Source organism: Scyliorhinus torazame, chromosome 1 (genome assembly GCF_047496885.1).
Source record: "Scyliorhinus torazame isolate Kashiwa2021f chromosome 1, sScyTor2.1, whole genome shotgun sequence".
Taxonomy (NCBI): Eukaryota; Metazoa; Chordata; class Chondrichthyes; order Carcharhiniformes; family Scyliorhinidae; genus Scyliorhinus; species Scyliorhinus torazame.
In genome coordinates, this window is record NC_092707.1 from 171,714,176 (window position 1) to 171,735,304 (window position 21,129).

The 21,129-nt window shown below is 44.9% G+C and overlaps 1 protein-coding gene across 3 annotated transcripts in view; it reads right to left on the reverse strand.

Moving 5' to 3' along the window:
* Positions 1-4,939: 4,939 nt before the first annotated feature.
* The window catches only part of LOC140416755 (transcription factor AP-2-beta-like), a 125,496-nt gene continuing 109,306 nt past the window's right edge, over positions 4,940-21,129 (reverse strand). For all 3 annotated transcript variants that reach the window (XM_072501149.1, XM_072501150.1, XM_072501151.1), the window contains exon 8: positions 4,940-6,087. In XM_072501149.1, coding sequence (XP_072357250.1) covers positions 5,796-6,087 — 292 coding nt within the window. In that variant the 3' untranslated portion in view covers positions 4,940-5,795. The remainder of the gene's footprint in view (positions 6,088-21,129) is intronic.

The following is a 21,129-nucleotide window of genomic DNA, read 5'->3' on the forward strand; positions in this document are numbered from 1 at the left end:
TCCTCACTGCTGGAGGCGGTACTGTCGGTGGGTGGGGCGGGGGGGGGGGGGGGGCGGCGGCTGGAGAAGGGGGTGGCATTGGTGATTTGTGGAGGAGGATAGGATGTCCATGGAGGAGCTAAGGTGAAATGGGAGGAAGAGCTGGAGGAGGCAATGGGTGAGGATCAATGGTGTGAGGTGCTGCGAAGGGCGAACCCCTCCACCTCGTGCGCGAGGTTGGGCTGATACAATTGAAGGTCGTGTATAGGGCGTACTTCACAAAATCAAGGATGAGCCGGCTGTTTGTGCGAGTGGAGGATGTCTGTGAGCGATGTGGGAGGGGCCCCGCAAACCACGTTCTTGTGTTTTGGTCCTGCCCGAAGCTGGAAAGTTATTGAAGGGAGGCATTTAGCACTATCTCGGGTGTTATGGATATGGATACTGGTCCCCTAGAAGCCATTTTCGGGGTGTTGGACCGGCCCGAATTGCAAGCGGATGCGGGGCAGATGTTTTAGCCTTTGCCTCACTGATGACTCTTAGGCGGGTCCTGTTGGGTGGAGGTCAACTTCTCCATCCTGTGACGCGGCGTGGAGGGGGGACCTGCTGGAATTTGTGACCCTGGGGAAGGTGAAGTTTGAGCTAAGGGGGAGGGGGGGTGGGGGGGGGGGGTGAAGGAAAGGTTCTACAACTCATTGGGTTTGTTTATCATGCACTTTCAGGAGTTCGTTGCCTTTGAAAGCTAAGGGAGGGGAGGGAGGGGGGGCCTTGTTTATTTGCTTTCTGTTTTTTTAATTACAAGTCAATGTTTTAGGTTTTACATTGGTGGGGTTGTTTTGGTGTTGTTTTCATGTTTATTTTTGTATGGCGAAAAAGATGCCGAATAAAAATATTTAAAGAAAAATAAAATCCTGAGATCTGAGAAATCCTGGGCTGGATTCTCCGCCCCACCACATTTCTACCCCGACCCACCGGCGGGATGCTCCATTACGCCAGCCGGTGAATGGGGTTTCCCACTGTGGGGCAGCCCCACGCCATCGGGAAACCCCCGGGCTGCCGGCAAAACGAAGAATCACGCCAGCGGACAATCCAGCCCCTTGTCTATAATACACCAAATGTCTCTATAATGGCCAAGATGTCAATGTGTTTAAAATACATGGGGGTGACAACTCCTTTGCATAACAGTGAAAAAAAACTGTCACAAAACTGCATCAATGCGTAACTTTCAGGCTAAATAGTTGAAATTGCCAAGAAGGCAGTTTGTTAATAATTCTGATGAAGAAGCTCCCAGAAATCTTAACTTATTTTTTCTCTTTCCAATGATGATCTCTCTGTTGTGCATTTTAGCACTTTCTCACTTTTAGATTTACAGTCCTTGTGCTTTTCCTTTGAGCCCAACATGAACTTGGTTACGCCATGTGCTTTTTATAATGTTTTTCTTCAGGGTCACATACTATGAATAAATTGGTGAATATGGGCACTTAAGAGTACAAAGGAAACTGTGAGTAACTTCCTTTCCTACCCCACCCCCCAGCTCATCCCATCGCGACTATTGTGTCAGATTCCAATCTGACTGCTTTCATTACTTTTGCAACTCCAAGCACATATTCCTTTACTCACTGATAAATCAGGAACTAATTATATTCTCTGTTGAATGTCCCATTGGAAAAAGTATTTGCTGTTGTAGCTCATGCAGTTGAAGGTTATTAATTGTCCTTGAAGTTATATTTATTTAGGATTGCTAAATTCTTTCAATGTTGGAGGTACTGTCTTTCATACGTGATGTTAATTGAGCCTTTGCTGTCTGTTTAGCCGAATGTAGAAGATCCAATGGTGTTATTCAAAGGAATGCAGCGAGTTCTCCCAATGTCCTGACTAATATTCACCCTCAAACCCTTACTCCAGCAATTCATCCGGTGTCTTTCGCAGCACCTTGCAATTTATGGCCTCCAGCTCCAAGAAGAACAAGGGGAGCAGGTGCATGGAAAAGCCACAAGCCCTCTGAATCACATGCAGTCCTGACTTGCACACGTGTCGTAATGTCTTCATTGTCACTTGCATCAGAATCCTGGAACTCCCTGGCTTACATCATTGTGGTCATACCTGTACCACTGGGACTGTAGCGATTCAAGAAAAAGGCACACCACCACTTTCCCAAGAATAATTAGAGATGGCTAATTGAAGTTGGTCTTACAAGCAATGCCCACATACCATAAATAAACAAATAATGTCCTGTGGGTATGAAAGGATTGTCACTAATGCAAGTTTTATTCTTTCTTTTCAAGTTGTGAGATCCTTAATTTGCACAAATTACCTCCTTATTTTCATATGATTATTCACTGTCATTATTTTTAAAAGTTAGACAATTCTGTTCAGGAATAAGAATCTGATTAAAAAATAAAAAAGAATTTATAATTTTGAAACACAACTAACCTAATTGAGAAATGTCACATAACCAGAGTTCAGTGCTGCAATAAGAGTTTCTTGCCACTAGTGGAGCTCTAAGCAAGTATTGCAGCTTATTTGTGTAGAACTGCCACCTTTACTGTTTTTACTGCCTTCAAACACAATGGGCTAGACTTTCTATTAAACACTAATTCTTCAGTCCAGCTGTCATCAGTCAGCTTCAAGTACTTTTCAAGTCACAATGCTCAAGTAGGATCATTTTCCGACTGGTGCAGATGCTTCCCACGGAGTCAGAATAGTCTAAGAGGAGAGGGGGAGGAGTGATACAACAGAATCACTAAGTGAAGAGATCCATTTTGCCTTTTCAAGTTATGAATGTGCCATAAACCCCAAGGGGCATGATTGATTGTTGCAATACTAGATGTTTTAATCTTGCAAATAAGAGCAGTCTTGTCCCTGTGTAAGTAGTGCTCCAATCACGTGTTCCAATGGCACCTGTCGTGAAATGGAATTTGTTGTAGCTTCATCTCATTGCTGTTTGTGCGACTTTGCTGTGTGCAGATTGACAGCTGCATTTCCCGACACTACAACAGTGGCAACACTGCATAGATGTTTCAATGGCCTGAAGTCCTGAAAGGCATTAGATAAATTCAAGTGATTTCTGTCTTTCCTTCCTCACTTCCAGTTCATATTAAGCCACTTCTCACCAGGCCTTACCCTTAGCAGTAAGTATTTTCCCACATTTAGCTGAAGGCACCAGCAACCAGTTGTTTAACTATTCACGTAAAACCTAGAACCAGCTCTGGAAAATTCCCTTGTCTCCTTTTTTTAAAATTACAAGCTTCCTTTCCTTTAGATGCAGAAACAATGCCATAAGATACCAATGCATACATTATTAATTATCATCGCTGCCAATTTGGCAAAGACAATAAAGCCATTCATTCCCATGGCTCTATTTCAGGTCCCAATCCACAGAAAGGCAGAAGAGTCGGCACAAGAAGCCAAATCCTTAAATGTGGCCACAACAAATTATTTACAATTTCAAAATCACCAAATAAAACATATCCAGTTTGTAAAAATAGTGCATGCCGGAGCAGAAATGTTCTGCCACTCAGTTACTTTTCACACTTGGTGTTAATGCAAAGGGGCTTTCGCTTCATGTCAATGCAAAATGTACAATGAAACTCAATTGTTAAGCAATCTAAACTGAATGTGGGTGATTCTAAATAATTTTCAAGATCATCTTTAATCTTTTTAATATTAGCAGGGAGCCAACAGTCTCACTAAATCTTTCTTCATTTCCTCTTGTGCAGTTTGCAGTTTAACTTGGTTCTGCCAGCTCCATATCTGGGATGGAATTGCCCTCCCACACCAAAATCAGCAAAACAGTTTCTAACAGGATTCCATTCGCAATCACAAGAGTAAAACTAATCAGGACTCTTTAAACTGCAAATACTTCCTGACGGCCAAAGTGGTTTTAATTGGTTTCTTATTTGGATTGGGATAGGAAAAATGATTCATAATTACTTTGTTACGGCTTAGAACAGGATTCCACTTACTCAGGACATCACCAATTCCTCGGCCCAGCTTATTTTTGGGTTTATAGAAAATGGTTCAAACACCTGAGCTGGATCCACATGGTGTCTTTCAATATTATTTGTTTTTTAAATATTGAGAGTTTCAATGTTAATACGTGCTGAGACTGTGCAGGGTTAATTTTACACTCCTGATTCAACAGCGGCAAACTGGAGACAATATTAATTCTTCCTGAGAATGTATTTTTGCTTTGCTAGATTGTACCACGCTTCATTTTTAAAATACATTCTCAATGGCACAGTTTTGATTTTATAATTTTACACTCTTGATTCATCAGCCGCAAACTGGAAACAATATTAATTCTTGCAAGAATGTATTTTTGCTTTTCGGGATTGTACAATGCTTCATTTTTAAGATACATTTTCAATGGCACAGTTTTGAATTTATAATATGGAATGTGCTTGTACCTTAAAAGACTGCATTTGCCAGAGGAATGCCAGCAAAATCTTACTGGTCATGAAGATAGTCCATCTTGGTTATTTTGCAGTAATTATCTGATTTAGATTAGTGGTATTTTGCTGCTTCAAGACTGGAAATTCCCTTTTACCATCACAGGAGCGGAATGGGATGTAGGTGTATCTTCTGCCCAGAAACGAAGAGCAGATCGCTAGGAAAAGCATACAGCAGCACTTCAGTCTAGGATATACCTCCTGTTGTGTCTGATATGCAGCCCAATGTTTGTGCTGTTGATTTGATGATGTGAACTCCTCTATTTGCTGTTATCACAATTGCTGTTTAAATGATGGAACACCAGGTACAGGATAATTATGCCATCTTATGCTGGTTACACTGACCACACCAACAAATAAAGAATTTCTCCTAGTATGGGTATCAAACAGACCATGTTTAATTCAAGTCATTGTTGCTACTGTCAGGTTAAAATTAAAAATTGGATGGTGTAGGTTTCATCAGGTTCTAAATTTTCCTTTCTTTAAAAAACAAAATTAAACCGACGCGAACATTTAAAGTTTAGCACCATTTAAATTATTTTCTTTTATTAAGAAGGCAATCTGTCCCATGGGTTTAAAACTCAAACATTGGTTCAGCTTAACCCTTTTTCTTTGCAAAGTCCTGACAACTGTGTTTTCATTACATGAAAGAAGTATATAATAGAAATGTTCTGTATAGCAGCACAATTTATTCAACAAATTATGAAACACGCTAGACAAACAAATTAAGAGATTTATAACCTCGTACCTCATACGTCACCTTTTCAAAATATGGTTCAGGAACACATTCACAAATATTCCTCTGTGCATCACTTCCACAAGAAAATACAATAACCTATACACAGACACTGCCAGTCTGTCCTTATTCTGTGCCTGAACCCTCAAGTTAAAAAAAAATCTAAAACCAAGTCTTCATCTCCTATCACTCACAGCAGAAAACCAGGTCAGCAGATAAATAGCTTGCATGGGTCTATTTAAAGTTCCCATTTAATTACACATAAATAAATATATACATATGGAACACTATTTGCTTGCTCTGCTGAGGCTGATGCTCCAAGCTTGTGCTTTATTAATGTCTTGCCATGTTAATGTTCCAAAATTCTGGATCAATTGCCCCAAGGTAATTCAATGTGCATATCATTGACTGAGATCAGCCCCGGCCCAGGCCTGATTTGGTCCTGACAATACCAGGCTAACTCTTTTCTCCTGCATCTTCCGCGTCTCAATTAGAATGTTGTCACTGCGCAGCCATCTCCACACAATCCTCCTGATGAATTTTTTTTGTCCTTTTTTTTTTAGTTGCACGTTGAATGACTGTTTAATCTCTTTAATAATTAGAACAGTTTGGTCCATGCCATCTGTCCCTGGTTATTTCCGATGTTTGGACTCTTTGTCTGTGCTTTTAGTCCCAGATTCCCCTGAGGGATGGCTGTTGGATGAGCTCAGGAACATCTTATCCAGCCCCTTTAGAGCCTCCACCAGGTAATTCTGGAAGGCGGTTAACGCAGCAATGATGGCAGGACTCCCGAAGCCATGTGTAATCAAGCTGAAGTGAGTCAGGCAGCTCTGGACTCCGTCCTCAAGTATTGCTGAGGGCCGGCTGTTTCCCAAGGGAGAGCGGTCCTGAGCCAATAAGTCTGTGAACTCTTTACAGATCTGCCTAAGAAAAAAAGGAAATGGGAACAATAAATATTGGCAGCGAAGAAACATATGGCTTGAAATCGTATTGCACAGTCATAAGAAGAGTTTTGGAGCTTTTTTTTAACAAACACCTTTGCTAATTTGAATCAGGAATTGATTCATTTAGCAGATTGACACCTTTACCAAGTAGCAGTGAAAACAATTTAATATGGTCACATTCACCGTGATGTTCACTGTTTTTGATTTCTATCCATTAAATATCACAGGCCTCTTACCACAGCCATTTTGTCCTCTTTGGCTTTTAGACATTGAGACATATAAAATTATGAAGGGAATAGATAGGATAGATGCGGGCAGGTTGTTTCCACTGGTCGGGGAAAGCAGAACTAGGGGGCATAGCCTCAAAATAAGGGGAGGTAGATTTAGGACGGAGTGTAGGAGGAACTTCTTCACCCAAAGGGATGTGAATCTCTGGAATTCCTTGCCCAGTGAAGCAGTTGAGGCTCCTTCTTTAAACGTTTTTAAGAAAAAGATAGATGCCTTTCTAAAGAATAAAGGGATTCGGGGATATGGTGTACAGGCCGGAGAGTGGAGCTGAGTCCACAAAGATCAGCCATGATCTCATTAAATGGCGGAGCAGGCTCGAGAGGCCAGATGGCCTACTCCTGTTCCTAATTCTTATGTTCTTATGTTCTTATAGAAAGAGTTTCACCTTTAAAATTATTATAAATATTATGAATGACTTTTGTATCTTTTTTATTAAGTTAGGTTAAATAGTCAATACAGATGGCACTAAATTAGAAATGTCTTGTGGCATTAGCCTGACAGTCTGAAGGGACTAAGTTAATGGCATTAAGTAAATCCAGAGTCTATTAAAAACAATTCAACTCCAAGAGTGGATTCTTCCTCCTCCCAGGGAAGGTCTCAGTGGGATAAATTTTCTTCCACCTGCACCAGTTCCCAAAGTGTTAGGCAAAGCAAACAAATATAGGATATAGATCGGTTAGAGACTTGGGTGGCGAGATGGCAGATGGAGTTTAATCCTGACAAATGTGAGGTCCACAGGTCACTGAAAGTGGCAAAGCAGGTGGCGAAGGTAGTCAAGAAGGCATATGGCATGCTTGCCTTTATCGGATGGGACATTAAGTATAAAAATTGGCAAGTCATGCTGCAGTTGGATAGAACCTTAATTACTCCACACTTGGCGTATCGTGTTCAATTCTGGTTGCCACACTACCAGAAGGATGTGAAGGCTTTGGAGAGGATCAGAAGAGGTTTACCAGAATGTTGCCTGGTATGAAGGGCATTAGCTATGAGGAGAGGTTGGATAAACTGGGCTGGTTCTCACTGGAGTACTAACCACTGCACCACCATGCCGCCCCAATATATATAATGCAAAAGAGGCAGCCAGCAGACGTCTGAGCTTCTCTGTATGCCTATGGCATATCAGGGCTGTACTGAAGGACATGGTTACTGTTTCTCACAAATGTCATCAGATCAAAATCAAACCACTGGAAATTTAGACCGCCTTTAAGGCCTAGTGCAGGGAATAACTGCTCTCCCCTGTGGTCTCAATTTCTCATTTATACAGAGCATTAAATTGAACTGAGCTCAGAATAGCCAGGCTCAGCCAAGGTGGACCCAGACATTTTTGAAAAATACATCAGCTTGCTCACAGCGGAATTAACTGGTAACTCCTTAATAACAGCTGTTATAACCACATGAGACCTATGGAGTTGAAGCAATCAGTCTCCTCATGAGTGTCGCCGAATATGAACTCCCCCGCTAAGGGGCGGGGAGCCCGAGGACATTCATGATTGTGTTCTATATTTGGAGGCACAGTGGTTAGCACCGCTACCTCATAGCGCCAGAGACCAGCGTTCAATTCCGGCCTTGGGTGACTGTCTGCGTGGAGTTTGCACTTGCTCCCCCGTGTCTGCGTGGGTTGCGTCCGGGTGCTCCGGTTTCGTAGCATAATCCAAAGATGTGCAGGTTAGGTGGATTGGCCATGCTAAATTTCTCCTTAGGGTCCAAAGATGTGTATGTTAGGTGGGGTTATGGGGTATGGGGATAGGGTAGGGGAGTGGGCCTAGATAGGGTGCACTTTCAGAGGGTTGGTGTAAACGCAATGTGCCAAATGGCCTTCTTCTGTAGGAATTCTATGGTTCTATAAAGTCAGCCAGGTATGGAAGCAACAGAGCAGACCCGGCTGGGATCTGATGTATATTTCAAATATAATTGCTTCACAATAAACCTAGTTTTCATTTTACAAGCTCGATTCAGGCTTGTTTATGGCCTACAAAGCTGGCGACGAGGATAAAACTGCATTGTTTTCGATGCTGCTACATCATCAGACGAACAACCACCTCTTTTCCACTGCTGGACAAAGGTTGGAATCATTTTTTTCCATCAGAAAAATGGCTTTGTTCATGCGATTGGATGTGTGCGATGCAAGCATAAATGATTGGACACAGTATGCAGAACGCATGCATTACTTTTTCCAGGTGAACACTATCACAGGTGATGATAGACAGATGTGACTGACTGCCTGTGAAGCTCATACTTGTGGAGTGATAAAAAGCCTTGCATATCCTGCAGCTCCAGGCACTAAAGCTTTTGAAGAATTGGTAACTCTGGTAGCATAACACTTCAATCCAAAACCATCTGTTATAGTGCAGAGATACCATTTCAACACGACAGAGAGGACCCCAGGAAAGTTCGTAACTGAATTTCTGATGAAGCTACGAAAACTAGCCAAATATTGTGAATAGGGAGGGGTGGCACAAAGTACAGTGGTTAGAACTGGGATTACGACGCGAACGACCTGGGTTTGAATCCCGGCCCTGGGTTACTGTCTGTGTGGAGTTTGCACATTCTCCCCGTGTCTGTGTAGGTTTCAGCCCCACAACCCAAAGGTGAGAGATGGTGCAAGAGGGAGGGTTTCAAATTCCTGGGACATTGGGACCGGTTCTGGGGGAGGTGGGACCTGTACAAATCGGACGGTTTGCATCTGGGTGGGACCGGAACCAATGTTCTCGGGGGTGTGTTTGCTAGTGCAGTTGGGGAGGGTTTAAACTAATGTGGCAGGGGGATGGGAACCGATGTAGCAAGTCAGTGGGGACGGAAACAAAAGGCAGGAAGGGAGAGTGTGTAAAGCATGACCAGAGAAAGCAGGGCAGAGAGCAAGGAAAGTCTACATTAAACTGCATTTCATAGAATTTACAGCGCAGAAGGAGGCCATTCGGCCCATCGAGTCTGCACCAGCTCTTGGAAAGAGCACCTACCCAAGGTCAACACCTCCACCCTAGCCCCATAACCCAGTAACCCCACCCAACACTAAGGGCAATTTTGGACACTAAGGGCAATTTATCATGGCCAATCCACCTAACCTGCACATCTTTGGACTGTGGGAGGAAACCGGATCACCCGGAGGAAACCCACGCATACACGGGGAGGATGTGCAGACTCCGCACAGACAGTGACCCAAGCCGGAATCGAACCTGGGACCCTGGAGCTGTGAAGCAATTGTGCTATCCACAATGCTACCGTGCTGCCCGTTATTTCAATGCAAGGGGCCTGACGGGCAAAGCGGATGAACTCAGGGCATGGATGGGCACATGGGACTGGGATATTATAGCTATGACTGAAACATGGCTAAGGGAGGAGCAGGACTGGCAGCTCAATGTTCCGGGGTACAGATGCTATAGAAAGGATAGAACAGGAGTTAAGAGAGGAGGGGGAGTGGCGTTTTTGATTAGGGAGAACATCACGGCAGTACTTAGAGGGGATATATCCGAGGGTTCGCCCACTGAGTCTATATGGGTGGAACTGAAAAATAAGAAGGGAGAGATCACCTTGATAGGACTGTACTACAGGCCCCCAAATAGTCAGCGGGAAATTGAGGAGCAAATATGTAAGGAGATTACAGATAGCTGCAAGAAAAATAGGGTGGTAATAGTAGGGGACTTTAACTTTCCCAACATTGACTGGGACAGCCATAGCATTAGGGGCTTGGATGGAGGGAAATTTGTTGAGTGTATTCAGGAGGAATTTCTCATTCAGTATGTGGATGGACCGACTAGAGAGGGGGCAAAACTTGACCTCGTCTTGGGAAATAAGGAAGGGCAAATGACAGAAGTGTTAGTGAGGGATTACTTTGGGACAAGTGACCATAACTCCATTAGTTTTAAGATAGCTATGGAGAATGATAGGTCTGGCCCAAAAGTTAAAATTCTTAATTGGGACAAGGCCAATTTTGATGGTATCAGACAGGAACATTCAGAGGTAGATTGGGGGAGACTGTTGGCAGGCAAAGGGGCGGCTGGTAAATGGGAGGCTTTTAAAAATGTGTTAACCAGGGTTCAGGGTAAGCACATTCCCTTTAGAGTGAAGGGCAAGGCTGGTAGAAGTAGGGAACCCTGGATGACTCGAGATATTGAGACTCTGGTCAAAAAGAAGAAGGAGGCATATGACGTACATAAACAACTGGGATCAAGTGGATCCCTTGAAGAGTATAGAGATTGTCGAAATAGAGTTAAGAGGGAAATCAGGAGGGCAAAAAGGGGACATTAAATTGCTTTGGCAAATAATGCAAAGGAGAATCCAAAGAGCTTCTACAGATACATAAAGGGAAAAAGAGTAACTAGGGACAGAGTAGGGCCTCTTAAGGATCAACAAGGACATCTATGTGCAGAGCCACAAGAGTTGGGTGAGATCCTGAATGAATATTTCTCATCGGTATTCACGGTGGAGAAAGGCATGGATGTTAGGAAACTAAGGGAAATAAATAGTGATGTCTTGAGAAGTGTGCATATTACAGAGGAGGAGGTGCTGGAAGTCTTAAAGCGCATCAAGGTAGATAAATCCCCGGGACCTGATGAAATGTATCCCGGGATGTTGTGGGAGGCTAGGGAGGAAATTGCGGGTCCCCTAACAGAGATATTTGAATCATCGGCAGCCACAGGTGAGGTGCCTGAAGATTGGAGAGTGGCGATTGTTGTTCCCTTGTTTAAGAAGGGCAGCAGGGAAAAGCCTGGGAACTACAGACCGGTGAGCCTAACGTCTGTAGTAGGTAAGTTGCTAGAAGGTATTCTGAGAGACAAGGGGCGTCATTCTCCGACCCCCCGCCGGGTCGGAGAATGGCCGTTGGCCGCCGTGAATCCCGCCCCCGCCCCCGCCGAAGTCTCCGCTCCCGGAGATTGGGCGGGGGCGGGAATCCAGCCGCGCCGGTTGGCGGGACCCCCCGCTGGATTCTCCGGCCCGGATGGGCCGAAGTCCCGCCCAGGAATTGCCTGTCCCGCCGACGTAAATCAAACCTGGTATTTACCGGCGGGACCAGGCGGCGTGGGCGGGCTCCGGGGTCCTGGGGGGGGGCGCGGGGCGATCTGACCCCGGGGGGTGCCCCCACGGTGGCCTGGCCCGCGATCGGGGCCCACCGATCCGCGGGCGGGCCTGTGCCGTGGGGGCACTCTTTCCCTTCCGCCTCCGCTACGGCCTCCACCATGGCGGAGGCGGAAGAGACTCTCCCCACTGCGCATGCGCGGGAAACTTTCGGCGGCCGCTGACGCTCCCGCGCATGCGCGGGGAAACTGACAGCGGCCGCTGACGCTCCCGCGCATGCGCCGCATTTCCGCGCCAGCTGGCGGGGCAACAAACGCCATTTCCGCCAGCTGGCGGGGCGGAAATCCCTCCGGCGTCGGCCTAGCCCCTCAATGTTGGGGCTAGGCCGCCAAAGATGCGGAGACTTCCGCACCTTTTTGCCGGCGCGATGCCCGTCTGATTTGCGCCGGCTTTGGCGCCAGTCGGCGGGCATCCCGCCGTTGGGGGAGAATTTCGCCCAGGATCTACAAACATTTAGAGAGGCAAGGACTGATTCGGGGCAGTCAGCATGGCTTTGTGTGTGGAAAATCATGTCTCACAAATTTGATTGAGTTTTTTGAGGGGGTGACCAAGAAGGTAGATGAGGGCAGTGCAGAAGACGTTGTCTACATGGACTTTAGCAAAGCCTTTGACAAGGTACCGCATGGTAGGTTGTTGCAGAAGGTTAAAGCTCACGGGATCCAGGGTGAGGTTGCCAATTGGATTCAAAATTGGCTGGACGACAGAAGACAGAGGGTGGTTGTAGAGGGTTGTTTTTCAAACTGGAGGCCTGTGACCAGTGGTGTGCCTCAGGGATCGGTGCTGGGTCCACTGTTATTTGTGATTTATATTAATGATTTGGATGAGAATTTAGGAGGCATGGTTAGTAAGTTTGCAGATGACACCAAGATTGGTGGCACAGTGGATAGTGAAGAAGGTTATCTAGGATTGCAACGGGATCTTGATCAATTAGGCCAGTGGGCCGACGAATGGCAGATGGAGTTTAATTTAGATAAATGTGAGGTGATGCATTTTGGCAGATCGAATCAGGCCAGGACCTACTCAGTTAATGGTATGGCGTTGGGGAGAGTTATAGAACAAAGAGATCTAGGAGTACAGGTTCATAGCTCCTTGAAGGTGGAGTCGCAGGTGAATAGGGTGGTGAAGAAGGCATTCGGCATGCTTGGTTTCATTGGTCAGAACATTGAATACAGGAGTTGGGACGTCTTGTTGAAGTTGTACAAGACATTGGTACGGCCACACTTGGAATACTGTGTGCAGCTCTGGGCACCCTATTATAGAAAGGATATTATTAAACTAGAAAGAGTGCAGAAAAGATTTACAAGGATGTTACCCGGACTTGATGGTTTGAGTTATAAGGAGAGGCTGGATAGACTGGGACTTTTTTCCCTGGAGCGTAGGAGGCTTAGGGGTGATCTTATAGAGGTCTATAAAATAATGAGGGGCATAGATAAGGTAGATAGTCAACATCTTTTCCCAAAGGTAGGGGAGTCTAAAACTAGAGGGCATAGGTTTAAGGTGAGAGGGGAGAGATTCAGAAGGGCCCAGAGGGGCAATTTCTTCACTCAGAGGGTAGTGAGTGTCTGGAATGTGCTGCCAGAGGTAGTAGTAGAGGCGGGTACAATTGTGTCTTTTAAAAAGCATTTAGATAGTTACATGGGTAAGATGGGTATAGAGGGTTATGGGCCAAGTGCGGGCAACTGGGACTAGCTTAATGGTAAAAACTGGGCGGTATGAACTGGTTGGGCCGAAGGGCCTGTTTCCATGCTGTAAACTTCTATGATTCAATGATTCTATGTGCTGGTTAGGTGGATTGGCCACGCTAAATTGCCCCTTAATTGGAAAAAAAAATTTGTGTCCTCTAAATTTTAAAAAATAGAATAGGGAACTACTCTTTTTGAAGTGCTGCACGACCATTTGGTCTACGGCGTAAATAACATGGCTACTCAAAGGAAGTTGCTAGCCGAACCGTTCCTACACCTTCAGCAGGCTAATCCAATTTTGCTTTCCCGTCAAAGTGCTGAGAGAGGATTAGAAGAGATCCAGGGGATGGAAGTAAACACCCTAGGATGCTCCCCTTCCCAATGAGTGCCCCCCAACCCACCCTGGACTGAAACCCCACCCTGGACCGAGTACTATAGGGGCCAGGTACAAGGGTCAAGGACTAAAATGTCTCAATGGGATACCTCCCGACGTCTGTAGAGCGAGAGCCCAGGCGTTGTGGGGCATGTGCAGGCAGGAGCTGCAGGCGGTGCAAGGCACAAGTCAACCAGCAACCCGGGTCCCAACCAAGGGCTCGCACCTTCTACCTGGACCAACTAGAGGAGGAGTGTATATAACTGAATTGCATTGCCGCACCCCGAGTGGCCCCAATCAAATTAATGGTCATCCATTAGACATGGAACCAGACACGGGAGCCGCATTTTCGGTTATTGGAAAATACCTTTGACAGGATAAAGATGGGGGTGCAACAGATAGATCTGCAGGATACTGAGGCAAAGTTAGTAACGTACACCAGCAAACAGTTAGCCATTGCGGGAGACACAATGACCCTGGTAATTTACAGGCAACAGTTAGTCGACTCCCATTGATCATAGTCAAGGGACACAGCCCCAGCCTGCTAGGCACGATTGGCTAAAGTGCCTACACCTAGATTGACAGCACATTTTCAAAATGAGATCCAGGGGCCTACACGATGTGCTAGGGAAATACCCTGAGGTTTTCCAGCCCGGACTTGGAAAAATTAAAGGGGCCATGGCAAAATTCAGGTAGACTCGAATGCACAACCTAGATATTTTAGGGCTCGTCCGGTCCTTTATACTTTGTTAGCGAAAGTTGAGACCGAATTAAGCTGGCTCGAAGGCCTTGGGATCATTAAACCAGTGCGTTTCGCCGACTGGGCGGCACCAATGGTCCCGCTGTTCAAACCAGACAAGATGGTCAGATTGTGTGGGAACTATAAGTTGACGGTCAACAGGGCCTCCCAGCTGGATCGTTACCTGATGCCCTGCGTCATAGATTTATTCACAAACTGGCTGGTGGACACTCATCTACAAAACCCGATATGAGCCATGTGCACTTACAGTTAAAAGTGGACTGTGCCTCATGTAAATATGACATTCTAAACATAGAGGCCTATACGAGTACACCAGACTCCTCTTTGGAGTGTCGTCCGCCTGTGCCATTCTCCAGAAGGTAATGGAAAACAAACTGAGAGGATTGCCACGAGTGGCAGTGTATATGGACGATGTGTTAGTCACAGGGGCGACAGAACAGGAACACTTAAGTTATTTGGACGAGGTCCTCCGTTGTTCCTCAGAGACGGGTGCTCGCCTGCAGAGAGAAAAGTGCGTATTTCACGCAAGGGAATTGGTGTACCTGGGCGACCGGGTGGGGAGCCGAGGACGTTCATGATTGAGTTTGAAATAAGTTGGCCGGGTATGAAATTGACAGAGTAGACCCAGCTGGGCTCTGATCTATATTGTAAATATAACTGCTTTGCAATAAACATATTTTTCTTTTTACCAACTCAATTCGGACTTCTTTGTGGCCTATAAAAATAGCCAAAGCAATGTCATTGGCACTCTTTAAAATATTCAAAATTCAACAAAAATAGAGAATAATTATATTAGGATGGATCCTGCTTTTCCAGGACCTTTTAGTTTTTTATGCAGAAGTGAGGTCATCTTTTAGTTTTTTTTATGGCAAAACTGAAACCTGCTATCGGATTTATTTGTTTCCATGATATTACTGATACATTTTTGATTCTGGTGAAGGCTTTTAAAAGTCCCAGCTGTATTTATAGCAATGTCACACTCAGTATAGCATCATAATTAACATCAGAAGTGCCCTCTTGTAGAAAAGCAAGCTTTGCAGACTTGTCCCCATTTACTGTACTGGAAATCTGCTACAACACAGCAGCCTCCATTCACTTTGCTAAAGCTAACATAGATGGCTCTGTGGACAGGTTTGTTACTGTTTACAATCAGAAAGGTTTTCATTTCAAGGAGGGTGCTTCATGCAAACCCTCTATAACAAACTGACAGCATTTATGACAATCTCAGTCCAATTGGACAAGCACACCACTGTCTATGGCAGGCATTTTCAAAGTCGGGGGCGCGACCTGCGGGTGGGTCGTGGGCGGGTGTCGGGACGGTCGCGAAGCCATCCGTCGCGGTGCTCCCAATTGTGCAAATTCGCGTGCAACAGCCGCAGCAGCTGGCTTTTAATAATGCCGGCTGCGAGCGCCCTTCAAAAAGGCCGCGACCATATTAAAAAAATGCGGCCACAATGCACATGTGTGTTTGCTCATCAGTACACATTCCTCCATTTTGACAGCAGCAAACATGGTAAGACAAAATGATGGGTCGCAAAGATCAGTCGGCGTGGGCCGCGAAGGCCGGCCGGCGTGGGTCACGAAGGTCGGCCGGTGTGGGTCGCGAAGGTCAGCCGTCATGGGTCGTGAAGGTAGTCCAGTTGGTAAAAATGCGTTCCCGGAAAAAGGCTTTAGGGTGGAAGCTGGAGAAGTGGAGCATCGTGAGGTTATCCGTGGGTTTACGGTAAAGCGAAGTGCTGAGGTGACCGTCCTTGATGGAGACGAGTGTGTCCAAGAATGCAACTGATTTTGGAGAGTAGTCCATGGTGAGTCTGATGGTTGGATGGAACTTATTAATGTCATTGTGTAGTCGTTTCAGTGATTCTTCGCCGTGTCCCTAAACACATTAAAGAAGCCATCCCCTATGGACAAGCGCTCCGTATACACAGAATCTGCTCAGACGAGGAGGAGCGTAACAGACATCTACAGATGTTGAAAGATGCCCTCGTACGAACGGGATATGGCACTCGACTCATCGATCGACAGTTCCAACGCGCCACAGCGAAAAACCGCACCGACCTCCTCAGAAGACAAACATGGGACACAACCGACAGAATACCCTTCGTCGTCCAGTACTTCCCCGGAGCGGAGAAACTACGTCATCTTCTTCATAGCCTTCAACACATCATTGATGACGATGAACATCTTGCCAAGGTCATCCCCACACCCCCACTACTTGCCTTCAAACAACCGCGCAACCTCAAACAAACCATTGTTTGCAGCAAACTACCCAGTCTTCAGAACAGTGACGACACCACACAACCCTGTCATGGCAATCTCTGCAAGACGTGCCAGATCATCGACATGGATACCACTATTACACGTGAGAACACCACCCACCAGGTACGCGGTACATACTTGTGCGACTCGGCCAACATTGTCTACCTCATACGCTGCAGGAAAGGATGTCCCGTAGCGTGGTACATTGGCGAGACCATGCAGACGCTGCAACAACGAATGAACGGACATCGCGCAACAATCACCAGGCAGGAATGTTCCCTTCCAGTCGGGGAACACTTCAGCAGTCAAGGGCATTCAGCCTCTGATCTCCGGGTAAGCGTTCTCCAAGGCGGCCTTCAGGACGCGCGACAATGCAGAATCGCCGAGCAGAAACTTATAGCCAAGTTCCGCACACATGAGTGTGGCCTCAACCGGGACCTGGGATTCATGTCGCATTACATTCATCCCCCACCATCTGGCCTGCGAAATCCTACCAACTGTCCTGGCTTGATACAATTCACACCTCTTTAACCTGGGGTTACCCCATCTCTGGATCTGTAAAGATCTAATCACCTGCTAATGGTCGCATTCCAAGCATCGTTTGGCATCTTTGAATTTGTCTATATATATGTTTCTGGAACATACCTCTTCATTCACCTGAGGAAGGAGCAGCGCTCCGAAAGCGAGTGACATCGAAACAAACCTGTTGGACTTTAACCTGGTGTTGTAAGACTTCGTACTGTGCTCACCCCAGTCCAACGCCGGCATCTCCACATCATGGATGTCATCACAAACCACGAGAACAAAATGGCTTACGAACCTCAGCAGAACTACAAGACTGAAATACTGAGTTAAATTTACTACCAGACATTTGTTATGTTTTATAATATAGAGTTTGTAATTACTTCACACTAGACATTTTAAAACTGTGATGGGCTCACCAAGCACAGTAAAGGTGATGTAATGTAGATGAGAAAGTGATGAATATGGAGAAGTATTCAAGACCTGAAGGCATATGGAGATATGTGGCCACTGTACAGTTCAGTCCATCTTCACAGTACTACATATTGTACAGCAGCAGCTTGCAGGAAACACATAACACACTATTACACATAATGTGATATGTTAAGGATTTACAAAACAGTGTACGATTCGCACATTGATCTCACATAGTTGTTAATGGGCAATCCCAGATCTTAGTGCAATATTGTGATGGTGAGCTGCTGAAATGAATCGTCCTTAATCTGGCCTGTCTCTCTAAAACCACTGTTCAGGTAACTCATAGAGGAAGTGGTGTTTCTGGAATCAAAATACTGGGAAAGATTCTCTAGATTGGCTGCTACTTATAATTTCTTGGCTCCTGCTCGAGGGGAGAGATGATCAAAATCAGAGAATTCAGCAGGAAATAGATCATTGTATTTTCAAAATTTGGACAGTTTGAAGAGTGACAGAAATGTACTGGACTTTTATATACTTAAAAAAACATTTATAGTACCCAAATCTTTTATTTTCAATTAAGGGTCAATTTAGTGTGGTCAAATCACCTACCCTGCATATCTTTTTGGGTTGTGGGGGTGAGATCCACGCAGATATGGGGAGAATGGGCAAACTCCACGCAGACAGTGACCCGGGGCCGGGATCAAGCCCAGGTCTTCGGCGCCGTGAGGCAGCAGTGCTAACCACTGCACCACCGTGCTGCCCTGACCTTTGTATATCTAATGGACCTCCCATAAAAGACATCTGATACATTGTTTCATAAATGTAGAAGTGCTCAAACAAGCAATGCATAATCTGCTATGCCATTAGTAAAATAGACTTCAAGAATACAAGGTCTAATTGTTAAATAAACAAGACCTCAGGTCAATCATTGTTTAATTACTACCTGGTCAGGGACTTCAGCACCATCAGAATACAATGGCAGCACAGTGGCACAGTGGTTAGTATTGCTGCCTCACAGTGCCAAGGACCCGGGTTCGATTCCGACCTTGGGTGACTGTGTGGAGTTTGTACGATCCCCCCGTCTGCGTGGGTTTCCTCCGGGTGCTCTGGTTTCCTCTCACAGTCCAAAGATGTTCAGGCTAGGTGGTTTGGCCATACTAAATTGCCCCTTAGTGTCCAAAGGTTGGGTGGAGTTACGGGGATGGGGTGGAGAAGTGGGCTGAGGTAGGGCGCTCTTTCAGAGGGTCGGTGCAGACTCAATAGGCTAAATGGCCTCCCTCCGCACTGGAGGAAGTCTATGGTCTATGATCAATGCCTGAAAATATTTGTTGCTTGGTCAGGAAGCATTTCATATTGGAATACAAAACCTCATTATCAGTTATTGTTTTGAAATTCTATGTGTAAACAAAATGAAGTATAGATTCTAATCATCTTTCTCGATTTTTAGGGTGGCACGGTGACGCAGTGGTTAGCATTGCTGCCTATGGAGCTGAGGACCCCGGTTTGATCCCGGTCCTGGGACACTGTCCATGTGGAGTTTGCACTTTCTCCCCGTGTCTGCATGGGTCTCAGCCCCACAACCCAAAGACGTGCGGGTAGGTGGATTGGCCACGCTAAATTGCCCCTTAATTGGAAGAAAAAAAAATTGGGTACTCTAAAATTTTTTAAAAATCTAGCTCGATATTTCTGACTTAAACTCTTTGAAGCAAAAGCAAGGGGCTGAATATAACTCTGATGGGTAGCTCGGATTATATCTATCTTTCAGCATGTCTTGAAATCATTTGGAGAAGCAATTATAGCCTGAGTTAAGGTACAATTTGGCATTTTTACTGATGAAAATAAATACATAATCTATGAACAACATTGGTTTAGGATTACTCACTGGGAACTAATTAAGGCACAGGTGGTGTATTCACTACTTTTAAACTACTCCTGAATTAAAAAATATTCAGCTTTTCAATTGCATTCTCCGGCTTTCATCTCCATCATTCGGAAAAATGGAGAAACTCAGAAATCCCAGTACGGCATGAGGGAAAGCATACTTCCACTTGCACTGAGAAAATCATCTTAATGTTGGGAAATTCTTCACACTGCTTGCTCAGATGGTAGCATCATGGGAATCACAGGCACAGGTGTAGCTGATTAACTTTCTTCAGCTGACAGAGGGAGAGCTCTGGGAAAAAGATCACCAGCAAAGCAGGCTTTTCAGAGAGGCTGACGTGCCCAAGTAAAAATCTTAATTATGGTGCACAAAAGACAATTTATTGGGGATTATGTCATTTTTACCCCGTTTCTATTATAGCAGAATTTGCATTTTCAACCCACGGTTAGGTAGCCAGAGGAAACAAATGCTGGACCATAGAATTTCCACTCAGTATTCCGAGAGATCTGTTTAAGCTTTTTTCAGTTGCATCTTCTGACTGACCATCTAAGCCTGCCTCTTTCCTTAAAACTTTGTAGTTTCTCACTGGTAAATTTCCAACCACTTTCCTTACATTTGATTCATACATTTCTGATTCCTCAGTTCGGATTGGCCCCGGTTTACTTGACTGAATCATCAAAATATGAAACCACAATGTGCCGAAGTGTGTCAGAGAATACCGAGCTACTGATTTTATAATTTGATAGATGGGTACAATATGACATATTACTCACTATATGGTAATTATATCATGTACAACTTGTTTTGATATACTATATAATTTAGTATATACATTGTGATATATATTTTATAATATTGGTGGCATGGACAATGTTTTTACCATCCTGTGTATTAGAAAGGTTGGAAGAGTGTTTCCATCATGATTCTCCCGTATCATGCATGAGCTTCTGACCTAAATCATGTCAACATGGGCAGTGCTAATAACAATTCCGGCCCTTCATCACAGGGAGGATGGAAAAATTAGACAATCCTGCTGCCAGCTCTAAAGCAACATTGAACACAGGTTGGTAGCAGATCTGAACGTTCCAAGGAAGTGCACAGGATAGGAAAAGTCAAAGGAAAAATAACACAAGAAATATAATTTATAACAACTGACTGCATTTATTTTGAGTTATGTAATATACTATGAGGTGCATATGCATAACTTATATTAGATATCATTCACTGCCTTATTTATTGTTTTCTTTTTGACATCTTTATTCTTTTCAATTGATTCATCATTCACTGATCTGGAAATGTCACCAGAGTATTAACTCGCGATTCCCACTTTCATTCAGTCAGTCTTTCTAAGTGCAATACCATTGCAAGTACAGACACCAGTTAGAATTTCTACATGTTCTTGGCTCCATCAAAACAGGCAATGGAATCCTGGCAGCATTGTAATACCCACTGCTGCCTGGAATGACAGTCTCAGTTGATGTGGTTCACACTAAATAACAGTTCAACCAGAAAGCTTCACAGGGGAAAATATCACTCAAGTGAAACCCTAATACTGTCACTTCTTGCCTGGTGTGACTTACCAGTGGAGCTGGCAAATTGATGGTGACAGTAACAGGGATCCAATACAACACCAACTGTATAAAATGTTATGAAGGTTATTCTTCCAAGAAAATTTAATGATATCACAGTGTTAAGCCCTGTGGGTCCAAGGTTGTTGGCAGGTGTACAAATTCCAGTTCAAACAAAATACACCCTGACGGCAATGC